The sequence below is a fragment of the Zeus faber genome (genome assembly GCF_960531495.2).
Source record: "Zeus faber genome assembly, chromosome: 4".
Taxonomy (NCBI): Eukaryota; Metazoa; Chordata; class Actinopteri; order Zeiformes; family Zeidae; genus Zeus; species Zeus faber.
This window is the reverse complement of record NC_137191.1, coordinates 18,865,458-18,877,957: the sequence shown is the minus strand read 5'-3', so window position 1 is coordinate 18,877,957 and position 12,500 is coordinate 18,865,458. Positions and strand designations below refer to the sequence as shown.

Genomic DNA, 12,500 nt, shown 5'->3' with positions numbered 1-12,500 from the left:
TAATACAAGTATCCAAAGCAATATTCCAATTCGCATGAACGCTAATACGCAATATGTAATATCTGCCAAATATTTGTCAGTTTTGAAAATGGTCGAAGAAGATTCTAATTTCGGCTCAATCTGTTGCCTCCTGGCCTGAGTGCGACTTGTAAAGCATACAATTAGCGATGCTGGCTACAAAAATAGTAATAAAGGAAAGAAAAAGAAGGAAATTTGTCACGTGAGCTGTCGTCGGGAAGATTCGGGGACCTAAAAACGGGCCATAAAGGTCGACAAGCCCCTGAGATATATACACGGAGGGTTACAGAGAAGGGGCTGCAATATAATCCAAAACAATCCAATCGCAGCTAGTTAAGCAATGTGTGAGCGACACACACTCCTCCCCCCCGAATCCATGGCGGCGTACTGGGAGAATCTGCGGGTCCTTGGTTCACCTCGGCGCTGCGTGCTGAGGCAGCGAGGTGGGGACGGTGGGAAACATCTTAAATATCCACCCGGGGAGAAAAGCAAACTGGAGGCAGGAGCCCTGGTGCAGCCACAGCATGTCTTAATCTCACACTGGGCTCGCCGGGAAAAAAAAAAATAGAAAATAAATAAATAGATAAATAAATAAATAACCCTAACATACCGTGGACACACACACGTAAAGTTCACACCGCTATTGTGGCTTTGTTCCAAAATATAATACATATATATACTGTATGTGTGTGTCTGTGTGTCTGTGTGTGTGTGTGTGTGTGTGTGCGTACATGACGCAGTGGTCAAGGACCAGAGGAGCTGCAGGTCCACTCTGTCAGCTCAGTGTCCTGCGCTCTATGGTGCGTCACTGACACACACACACACACACAGACACACACACACACACACACACACACACACACACACACACACACACACACACACACACACACACACACACACACACACACACACACACACACACACACACATACGCACACACATCTACAACAAAAAATAAACACTACATCACTACATAATTTCCGAGCAAAAACTTCCACTTCCAGCGAAGTTGTTTCAAAACTGTGTTGTACATTTCCTTTTTTGGGGGGTGCAAACTGATGGATGTGAAGAGGAAGGTGAAAAAAAAAAGAGAAAAGCAAGACTTACAATAGAAATAGGCCTGATCGTCGGCCTGCACAATAACTGAATGGCAATGGCTTTTAAAGACGACATGACTTGCGCTCCAGATGACCAAATATGGATCTATGTATACTGTATACTGTATATGTATATATATAATAACCATGAACTTCATTTAAGTAATAGTGAAATTAAATTAAGAGTATCGAATATGGGCAGGACAAATCCAGTGTTGTACTTCTTCATCCTCCTTTTCAGACACGCATTCATTTATTTTGGGTGAAGAATTTGCAGAATGTTTTCTTTCTTTTTTTTTTTTTATTTGTAATGATTATCTCTCATCTGTCTTCTATATTGCTTCTTAAAGATCTGAAAATAAATCAATCAGTCAAAGCAAGAGCTTCACTGTGTTTTATGACAGCGATTTAGGGTTTATTATTTCATAAGCAACGAAATAATTAAATATGTTATTATTTCATACAAATTCAGTAATATAGTATGATAAGCATGCGCCCAAATTCTAACTAATAGGAGCCAATATGTTGTTGTTTTTTCTCCCGGCTGTAAAGATTACACGATAAATATATAAAGTGACATTGAGCAATATGCTCTGACATCCACAAATCAAAAAAGACAATTTATTATCCATTGCCTAGGCAACCATTTTGCTTCTTTTATTATCTTCGGGTGAAAAAAAAAAAAGAAATCGCGGCGCACACACTGACACACAGCGTGGCCCGCAGGCCCGTGGAAGATGATTGAATTTCATAGCTACTTACGAGCTAATAGGCCCGCACAATGGATGCTTACTGTCCTTAAGTGACTGGCTGTTAGTCGGCGGCCGCGGCCCCTTTGAAGCCCCTCTGCGCAGATCTGGGGGATTTAGCCAGTAGCGTGACATGAGGCCTGGCGCTTTGAGCAGCGATGCTCCCACCAGAAGACTATTAGAACCAGCTGATAAAAACAAGAGGAGCCGGTGCCGAGCTCGATGGGAACCGAGAGATGTTCCAATAGTTACTCAATACGAGGGCTTTCCCACAGTCGAGGCTCTTTAGATAAAGTTTTCCAAACAGCATAAAACACAAAATATCAAAGGGAGAGGGCTTTTTTTTATAATGGAGGGAGAAGTACGTATATGTGTTTTTTGAAAAATATGCAGGAAAATAAATCTCTTCTTTTGAATTGATCACATTTTTTCCCCCAAAATATTTCATATATTAAATAAAAATATAATGAAAATAATGATAAAAATATAATGAAAATATAATAAAGATATTCTTAAATATAATAAAAATATTATAAAAAATGTTTGATCCATATAACATATAAAATATAGCTCACCTGTTTAATATATATATGGTATACAGTATATAGGTGCAGGCCTACATAGTATTAGCACAGTATTAGCTTTAGCTGTAGGGCTCCAAGTGATTATTTCTGCATTATATGTGTGTGTGTGTGTGTGTGTGTGTGTGTGTGTGTGTGTGTGTGTGTGTGTGTGTGTGTGTGTGTGTGTGTGTGTGTGCCTGGGTGTGTGAACGATAGGAATGGATCTGCGAGTGGTTTGCTCGACTCACAGAAGCCGTTTCCACATACAAGGCCTCAAACCACCCTCTCCTCGCCATGCTGTTCCACTTACACTGCTGGAACACTAAACCGTACATGTACACACAAGCGTGCACGCAAAAGTACACACACACCCACACACACACATACACCCACACACACACACACACACACACACACACACACACACACACACACACACACACACACACACACACACACACACACACACACACACACACACACACACACACACCCACCCGTATATAGACACACGGGCTAACCACAAGCACATGTTCACTCTCTCTTAACTAATTCGTTCAGGAACACTTTGGTTTGGGTTTTGAGACCCAAATAACCTCCGTAGCTTTGATTGAGAAATGTGTCTGACTGCAATTATCTGGGAGGGACGCGGGACGCGGAGGAGAAATCGCTCCACTGTGGTTTTACACTTTGCTGGCGTGACATTTTTCTCCACTTTTTTTTTTTTTTTCTGTTTTCGTTTCTTTCTGTTCCGGCTGAGGAAGAAAGGAGCGCACGTTGAAGTCGCAGTAATGTCGGGGGCAAACAGAGAGACGGGCGGACGGGCGGGCAAATGTTCTCTGAAGTGCCCTGAGACGGTTTCTGGTCAGTACCTTTTGAGACGCCGTGACGTAGCGGGGATTGGTGGATACAGTTGGGTGAGAAATAAAGTGGTGGCGATAAATATGAAGATTCATTTATTTTCTCAGAGCCATTTCACACTGGCGTTCAATTGTGTGTGTGTGTGTGTGTGTGTCTGTGTGTGTCCATGGCTACCCTGACGTTAAAGGTAAAAAAATAACAAAAAATAAAAAGCTTAGCCTCTGGCCCGTAGCGCACAACCACCGACCTGCAGGATGTAGCCGCGGACGTAGTCGCGCAGGGTCCAGCCCAGGCCGTGCAGGATGTGCAGCACCTCCTCCTGCTTGAGGACGCTGAACAGGCGGTCCAGCAGGATCTTGAGCCTCACGGGGACGGCCTGCGTGCCGTACAGCATCAGGCTGCTGATGTCGAACACCACGTTGGACTGGACGATCTCTACCTGCGTCGGGTGGTACAGGTGCTGGGTGCTCAGCTTGTCCAGAGCTGGTGGAGAGGGAGAGAGAGAGAGAGAGAGAGGGAGAGAGAGAGAGAGGGAGCGAGAGAGCGAGGGAGAGGGGGAGAGAGAGGGAGAAAGGGAGGGAAAGAGAAAGCACACACAGATACAGGTGGTTTATAGGGACGTCTGGTAAAACCTTGAGAAACAAGATTTGTTGGGAGTGTGTCCACATAAAACAACATTATTATACTTTTTTTTGAACCATGAGAGTAAATCAGCTAAATCAAATATTTTTGAATTTAAAAATAGCGTGAAAGCCTTTTCGGAATATGAGGACATTAAATCACGAGAACAGAATTCTGATATTAATTATCTGAGATCAATTATTGACAATGTCGATTTGACTATCCCAATGTCCTATTAACCCCGGTGGGTATTCAGGGGAGTGTGTGTGTCCTTTTAAGCCATAAACGCACACACACACACACACACACACACACACACACACACACACACAAGCAGATGAAGACACGAAGCGATGCATAGGGACACAGGGATGCACACACACACACACACACACACACACACACACACACACACACACACACACACACACACACACACACACACATAGTGTTAATGACTATCAGGTTTCCCTCTCTCCTTAGATGCTGCCCACTCAGCAGCGGGTGATAATAACATATCTGTGAGATAAAAGCAGTTCCATTAATGTAATTGTCAGCCTTTCTTTCTATTTAGACTAATCTACCGCTCTGCTTCTCCTCGTCCTCCTTCCTGCCGGCCTTGCTCCTCTCCCCCCGTCTTCTCCATCAATCTCTTATTGCCGATAGCTTTGTCCCATCCTGATGTCCGCCCAATTTCACTGTCTCTTTCAATTTGTGTCTTCTTTTGCATTTTTTTTTATTTTTTCCCCACCCGACTAAGATTTTGGTTGTCTATCGCTTTCATTGCAAACAGGTTTATTTTCTGTAGAATGAACTCTTAGTTTTTCTTTTTTTTTATTGGGCACACAAGCTTGGGCACGTAAGTTTGTGGACCGAATAAAGGTAAACTTAACTTGTTTTGATTTTCATTTCTTTAAATACTTTGGCACAATGACCACGTCACATTTCTGCGCTGCACCTCTATCCCCGTATCTGCCGTATCCTGTACCTCTCCCTCTCCCTCCCTTCCTCCATCTTTGCCTGCCTGGGTGACACCTGGTCGAAGCTTTGCCTTTTCCTTCTTCCACTATCTCATACCCCTCTCTCTCTCTCACTCGCTGTCTCTCTACCTCTCTCGCGCTTTCCCTTTCTCCATCTTTGGCCGCCTGAGTGACACCTGGTCGAACCGTTCGCTTTTCCTTCCATACCGCTCCCTCGCTCCCTCCCGCTGGCTCTATCTCTGTCTCTCTCTCTCTCCTCTCTCTCTCTCTCTCTCTCTCTCTCTCTCTCGCCCCCTGTCTGGGTGACACCTGGTTGGGTCTCTGATCTTGGGACGGCATTTTTTTTCTCCTGCTGTCGAGGGCTTTGCCTGACAACATAGCGCGGCCAGACACGAACATAATAAAAAATGAAGAACTACTTGTCAGAGTCCCTGCCAATGCCGACATTAAATGAAAAGTGTGTGCGGGGGATTGGGGCGGGGGTGGGGGGGGGGGGGGGGGGTGAGGAGAGACGGGTGCTCGACAGTTCAGAGGGAGAGATTAAAAAATAGTCAATGGGGTCCTTTGCGATCCAGCAAAGGGCCCGTGGCCCTCTCTGCTGCGGACCCTGGCCAAACAGGTGTTTTCTTTTATCTTTCTTTTCTCCCTCCCCTCCGCTCTCTCTTTGTTCTTTCTTGTCTCCTCTCTCCTTTTTTCATGCCCATGCGAAAAAGTCATAAGGTGTTGTCCCTCCCAATCTACACTCCCATGTATGTATGTATGTCTGTGTGTGTGCATGTGTGTGTGTGTGTGTGTGTGTGTGTGTGTGTGTGTGTGTCTGTTCTTTTACAGGTACAGGCAAAATGAGAGAAAGCTATAGTGAAACCAATAGTGACTTAATGTACAAGAAATGCGGTCAGATAATGAAAAAAGATCTGAAGTGCATTATTTAATTAAATAAAATATTAATATTAATAATATGAGCTGCATATTTGCAATAAGTTGTGTCCACAGAAATAACTTAGCAGGTTACAGGATTAGGTTAGGGCTAGGGTTAGCGGTTAGGATTATTTAACAGATGGATTGACACTGTCACACTGTGACAGCAACAAATGTTGTAGGTTTTGGCCAAAGTCCATAATGGCAGTTTCTCACCATGAGCGACCCAGCCGTGTTTGCACTGGTCACATGTCCGTAGGTGAATCTTGCCAGGCTGGAAACACTCACATGTGCAGTTCACAAGAGTGCAGCGAATGGCCTGAAAAAGAGAAGAGAACAAGTCCAGGTCAGTCACAACTTGGGAAAATGATGCACAAAAAGGTCATACAGTCAGATATGAGATGCATCTTGCTTAAGGAGTTGGAATGGACTGATCTCTGCTCCTGTGGTCCATAATCTATGACTAAATATGGTTTGAAATAGTCTTTTGAAGATATGAGTAACAATACAACAATTGTACACTAATGCAACACCCACTCATAGAAACACACACATACACACACACATACTGTATACAAATCCAGACAAAGGGTTATAGGTTGGAGTCCAAATACAGAAGGACGCTGTTACACCTATTTCACATCGACCACAACAGGAAATCTGCAGTATCAACCGCTGAAAAAAATCAGTGTTTAAACTCAGTAAGTACAGCGACCAGCTGCGTGGTTGTGTGTGTGTGTGTACACACAATGTTATTACACTTTTGTTCTAAAAAAAATAAATCAACATAAAAAGTGTAAAACACATAACACTACAGCTACATTATATTACAGGATTATATACCACGCATTCAGTCAAGGTTTCAAAAATTCAGCACCACTCAAACTCCACGGAGGCGCCATGAAATCCCCCCGCCGCGCCCCTCGCACCCAGGTGCGGCGGGAAAGATTAGCAACTGGAAGTGTCAAAGTGAACACGGGCTTATCCCAGATTATTCTTGGAATTACACCACCTCTAGCCGTGTCGCCTCCCCATTTGATACCGAAGGAGACAGCGATTATTGGACATTTTTTAAGCTCTTCAGGTGCTGGCACGGCAATCCTTATAATAAGTAAGGATTAAACATGGCGTACGCGGCGTGTGGCGCTTAACACGAGGCATTCTGCTGATGCCCTTATCCAGATCAATTCACAATGAGTAAGCAGGGGAGACATTGAGGCACGCGCGGCGGATGAGAGTTTGCAGGGTTCAAACAGGCAACCTTTTTAAGCGACTAGTTAGTCTCTCACAATTACCATGGCCACACAGCCGTCCCTAGATAACCCTGCCCAAACACGCCCTTCCAGAAGAAGATGTTTAAAGTCTCCATTTCATTTACCTTCGCCGTTTAAGCTCTGGAAAGGAATTCGAGGCATCGTTATACTTTGGAGAAAATAAACAAGAATGACAAAAAAAAAAAAGGTAAGGGAGGACAAGGGCTAATGAACTGTTATGACTCCGCCGTCATTATACACAGTGACACTTTAGCAACAATGCCCTGTTTCTAATTACCCCCCGACTGCCACGGCTCTACCGGCCGCACAGCAAATAAACAAATGGAAATATCAAACACGCCTCGCCTGTTTACTAACTGGGCTCTGACAGCTGACAAGATAGTTAAGGGGCGTCTAATACGGCAATTAGAGTGTGCCACTGTCTGCGGAGCTGCTGCTGTGACAAGGCACCCTCTAATCACTGACTTATTACGCCGGCCAGCAGCACCACTCATATCTGGCCCATTAGGCAGACAGGCTGCATTAGGAAGTATTAAAGTAAGCACTCCACCTTTCTGCTGAAGAAGCACCAAGGAGACCAGAGAGCTGAAGGAAATGTACCGCGCTTGTTACTTCCCAGAATTCATTTGTACAGTTATCCCACGTACCAGCGTGTGCATCGGAGAAAGGAAATTAATTCCGGCTTGTGAAAGAATAGGGTCAATGGGGTTGTGCAATAGGGTAGGGTCAATAGGGTAACAAAATGAGTAGACCGTGGACTGTCATCAAACAGAGTCTAAGGGAGGACATTTTTTCATGACTCACACTTTCAACGCTCTCTCTTTGTCTGTGGCCAGACAAAGGATCTGGGACGCACTTGTCCCGGGTCATGGGTTCTGGGCTCGGGTTGGGTCAGGGGCTGGCATGGGCCTACATCCCACTGCGACCATCACACATATTTGTCACAGCGGGCCGAGGGAGAGGGCCTTTGCTATCTGAGGCCAGATACCGAGCGTGAGTCACTGCGCTAGCGTCTCGCCAGGGTTTCCTCTTTGGCTCGCCACTAAAGGGGACGACGGAGAGGAAGAGGACAAAGGAGAGAGAGAGTGCGTGTGTGTGTGTGTGTGTGCGTGTGAGTGCGTGTGAGTGCGTGTGTGTGTGTGTGTGTGCGTTCTTGTACGTGTATGACTGTTTATATGAACAGAGAGAGAGAAATTCTCAATCACTAGAGTCAGAGAAAGAAAGGGACCCTTCTGTAAGCAATGAAAATCCCGCAATCCCTCAACAATTAGAACCAGACTGTGGCTGAAAGTCCAACACAGCTTCTGTGCTGGTATTACCGTCGACAACCTGTGCTCCGGCGGAGTCATTTTCAAGCTCTTATCTGGTTGAAGTGCCTGCGTTTCACTCGCCTGATTGTGTTTAGCTACAGGCTTGATGTTGAATGGATGTTTGGGTTGGCTTGTGGACCCTTGTCCTGGCCCAATTGTGCAAATACTCAAAGTCGGCGGTGGCCAGCATCAGATTTGGAAGGACTCTAAATTAAAAGACTTTTCACAAGGACAGATGGTTTTAAAAACTGCAGGAAATGGAGCCCGGAGAACATTACGGCTGCAACCTGTCACATCTAAGTCATTTCCAAGCGGACTTTACTCGACAAAACAAGCACCGACCACATGGCGCACAATCAATACAACTGCTTGTCCAAGCAGCATTATGTAAATCACGGCCACTGGGGCTGCTTTGGAAATTAGGCATCACAATGACTGGCACTCTGAGCCACCCATAAAGCAAAATCGACATCATCTCTCCCTGGACAAACGCTGCAGACGTCCGCGCGCTCTCCATCGGAGGCGAGCGCTCCTCTCCCTATGCTCCCTCGACAGCGTACGGAGGGAAGTGAGCAGAGACAGCTGCTGAAGGCTTGGTGGGTATTGTTCCCTCCGCTTTAATTGAAACCTTCAGCATGTTCAACACATAGCCACAGACCGCATTTCTTGTTTGCTGTGTTAGTAAAGCTTAAATTTAAATGAAAACTCCCTGTGCATGTGTTGGTGTGTCTGCGTGTGTGTGTGTGTGTGTGTGTGTGTGTCTTTGTGTGTGTGTGTGTGCTCTGGAGCTTCATATTCGAATTTGTCTCTGCTTAGGGTAAATGTAAAACACTGCGAGCATCTTGTCCTCTTCTTCCACCCACAAGATATTATCTCATCCATGGGTTAGCTGCTGAAATGTTGTCAATTTCCTGCCAGAAATGTGCAGCCAACATGTGCAGGAAAGAGGCACAGCAACCTCGCGTGTCATAAAGCCGGCCCTGGCTCCGAGAGATAGCCCGGGACTTCACAGTGTCCATATTGAAACCAGGTGACAAATAAAATGTGCTGGATACAGCCGGTCTTTGTAGTAGACGCAGCACGCTACAGCATTCGGGGGTGTAAACGCTGTACACCAAGGCTAATTTTTGATTGTTTGACTAAATGCATCGGGTTCGCCTTGAAACAGTCCTTTCTCTTCTTACTGGCTGCCGCAAAATAAACAACGATTAATCATTTGTTCACCGACTTCAGTGTAAAAATCCCGTCATGAAAGGGGCGGGGGGGAGGAAAAAAAAAGAAAAAGTGCCTCCCTTTGAAAAATCCCCCCAGCGCAAGGCCCTTCCTTTACATGTCAGTTCTGGTTTGAGCCCCGGGGCTGGCAGCCGCGGAGCCAGAGGTCCCTGTCCCGGGTGCAGCTGTGCGTCTGGGCTTTGACACGGGGCAGAGGGACCAGAGCTATGCTAATGGGAACCAAATGGGGCGTGAGTCCCTGGTGGATTGCAGGAGAAGAAGAAGAAGAAGAAGAAGAAGAAGAAGAAGAAGAAGAAAAGGAAGAAGAGAAGCACATGTTTTCATGTATTCGTATGGAAAACCTGGGACCTCTCACTTTTTCTTCCTCTTCTTCCCTCCTGTGGTCTTAAAGACCAAATTAATTGAGAAAAGAAACAGCCAATTCGATCTTTTGCAAGTAAAATTTCCAGAATCCAGATTCCAGATTTGCTCTTAATCAGATGACAGTTTGTTAATTTGCCTCAAATCTCATTGAAAAAAATATGAAGCCATCCAATATGTTTCAAAAATATACGATGTTGCTGCCCGCTGAATATTTGAGTAAGAGTAAGAGTAAGAGAATAGCCGTGTGAGCTTATACGCTCCCATCCTCTCATACCCAGCTGTCACCGCGCCACTCAATGTACCATCAAAAGCTCTTCTTCCCTCGAGGTACAGCAGTGAAAGCTATTCCAGTATAAGTTTCTGCTGCTGTCCAAAAGACCTGGGTGACAAGGGACAAATGACTTGGCGATGGTTCAGGCTGCAACGCCCCCATGGGATAGGGCTGAGAGAGGAGTTGTGACGGGGAACATATGTAGTCTGGTTTTCCAATGCCAAATGCAGGTTCAGACAGGAAGACAAAAATATTTTTTTTCCGACAGCTTTTTGGATTTTCTTTACCTATGACGCATTGCATTCTGTTGGTAACAACGAGTCCAATTTTACAGTATCTAATGATTTACTGTATCAGAACACACTTCCAGTGAAATCATGGAGGACGAAATACATATTGTCATCTGTCCTGAGCAAGAGCCTTTTCAACTTTCCCCGGCCCTGCAGCCGTGCCTCTCTGTGTTCATCAGCTGTCAGACATGATTCCTGTTGTAATCTGCTTAACACACATAGGGAGCGACCCCGACGATTATTCCAAATTGAAAGGCACACATAACTTAGTTAAAGAAGAAGAAGTCCGACTTCCAACATTCCCACAGTGCTGTTGTGGCTGAATAGTCGTAGAGAGTAAATAGGCCATGATGACCGACTTCCTAAAAAATGCAAGTGAAATCAGATCAATGATGAAACTTCAGTCCAACTCACTCGTTTGATAAATGGCTGTGCGTGTACCGCAGGACAGTCACGGTTGTTTATGAAGTGGAGGGATATAGGACCCAGCTGGCAATGATATTGTGAAACATTGAAAAGGGGAGAGAGAGACACAGAGAGAAAAAGAAAAGAAAGAAAGAAAGAGGGAGGGAGGGAGCGAGGACATTATCATGATCACAGACCAAAAGAGCAGATGCGATGCCGCGATCTCCCTTTCTTCTTACGGTGCGCTCTCGGTCACTCATTGCAACCCTACAAAGATGGGGATCTATACCATACTGTAAACAGCGAAGAGTGCCGTCACTTCATATTTATGGAGAGCCGCCTTCTCGGACAGACGCACGCATGCGTTTGCACGGTGTATATGTACAAGCATCGGGTCCGTTCTCCGCGTGGAGGCCCTCGTTCTGGGGATATGGTCCCTCGCGGCGCCTTCTCAAAGCCATTCCCCGGCCGGAGATCAAACCACCTGCACGGCGACAAGACCTTTCGGTCCACGGACACTGTCCAAAGCAGGGTGCTCTGGGACTCAGGGAGAGAGGGATGGAGGGTGGAAGAGGGACAGAGAGAGAGAGAGAGAGAGAGAGAGAGAGAGAGAGAGAGTGGCGTCAGACAGATGCAGGGACAGTGGTGGAGAGCTATGGAAGCCGGATAGCGGGCAGAGGCACAGGAGCCGATATAGTAGGAGGGCAGGTAGATAGGCAACTGCAAGTATGGCTGGTTGCAAGGACAAAGGAAGTGTGGGGAAAATGTAGCCTCCGACAATAAGCAAACTCAGTAGTAGTAGTAGTAGTTATAGCTATCCTGTCTGGAGGATCTTTGTCATTTATGGCATTATAAATTGGCAAGCCCTTGTTTTTAGAGGAATCTAGTAGTGGAAAGTGGTGCTACACACCTGTGCTAGAGGCTGTAACATCATATCAGAGACACAACCACATACATGCATGATAATAAAGAAGTAGCAGTAGCAGTCAGCGCGGAGAACGAGGCCTTTCTGCAATCAAAGGTCTGCCGGACAAGGCGTGTCTGTGCTACAACTTACACCTACCACGGAGTCGGCGTGATGGATTACGCCATCGGCACCCGCATGACACGTTCCAACGCTCTAGTTAGAGTTGGATTTCCTACATTGTGGTGATAATGCCTGTCTTGAAATTTCGTAGCCTCTCCCAGAAAAAGAGGCGGTTCGTAGACACAGCAGTGACCGAGTGAAATCATAGTCGTTGGTAAGGTTAGGGTATGCAAATATCCCAGGGTGACATCATACCCTGCATAGAGCTAGGTTCAGCAGGGGAGTTGTAGGGACTGACACGACCACACAGTGTGACCAGACACGAAAAGCTGTAGGGGTTGTAAGGATGACCGGAGTGGAAAGCAGAGGGGCGATACAAAGCAAATGAGGGAAGGTTCTTTCCCCCGGATTCCCAGAGTGTGCAGGGCGAACGCACGCCTGTGTCCGCGCGAGTTAAAGAAAGAAAGGAGCCGAAAAAAACAGCATCTGCTCTTTTTCTCCCGCTTCGCATCCACAA

At 45.9% G+C, this 12,500-nt stretch overlaps 1 protein-coding gene across 1 annotated transcript in view; it reads right to left on the bottom strand.

Annotated features, from left to right (window-relative positions):
* bnc2 (basonuclin zinc finger protein 2) overlaps positions 1–12,500 on the bottom strand; it is a gene marked incomplete at its 5' end in the record, with an annotated part of 100,460 nt that overhangs the window by 41,834 nt on the left and 46,126 nt on the right. The window contains 2 exons of the mRNA XM_079999856.1: positions 3,539–3,774; positions 6,027–6,129. Of these exons, the coding sequence (XP_079855982.1) occupies positions 3,539–3,774; positions 6,027–6,129 (339 nt within the window). The remainder of the gene's footprint in view (positions 1–3,538; positions 3,775–6,026; positions 6,130–12,500) is intronic.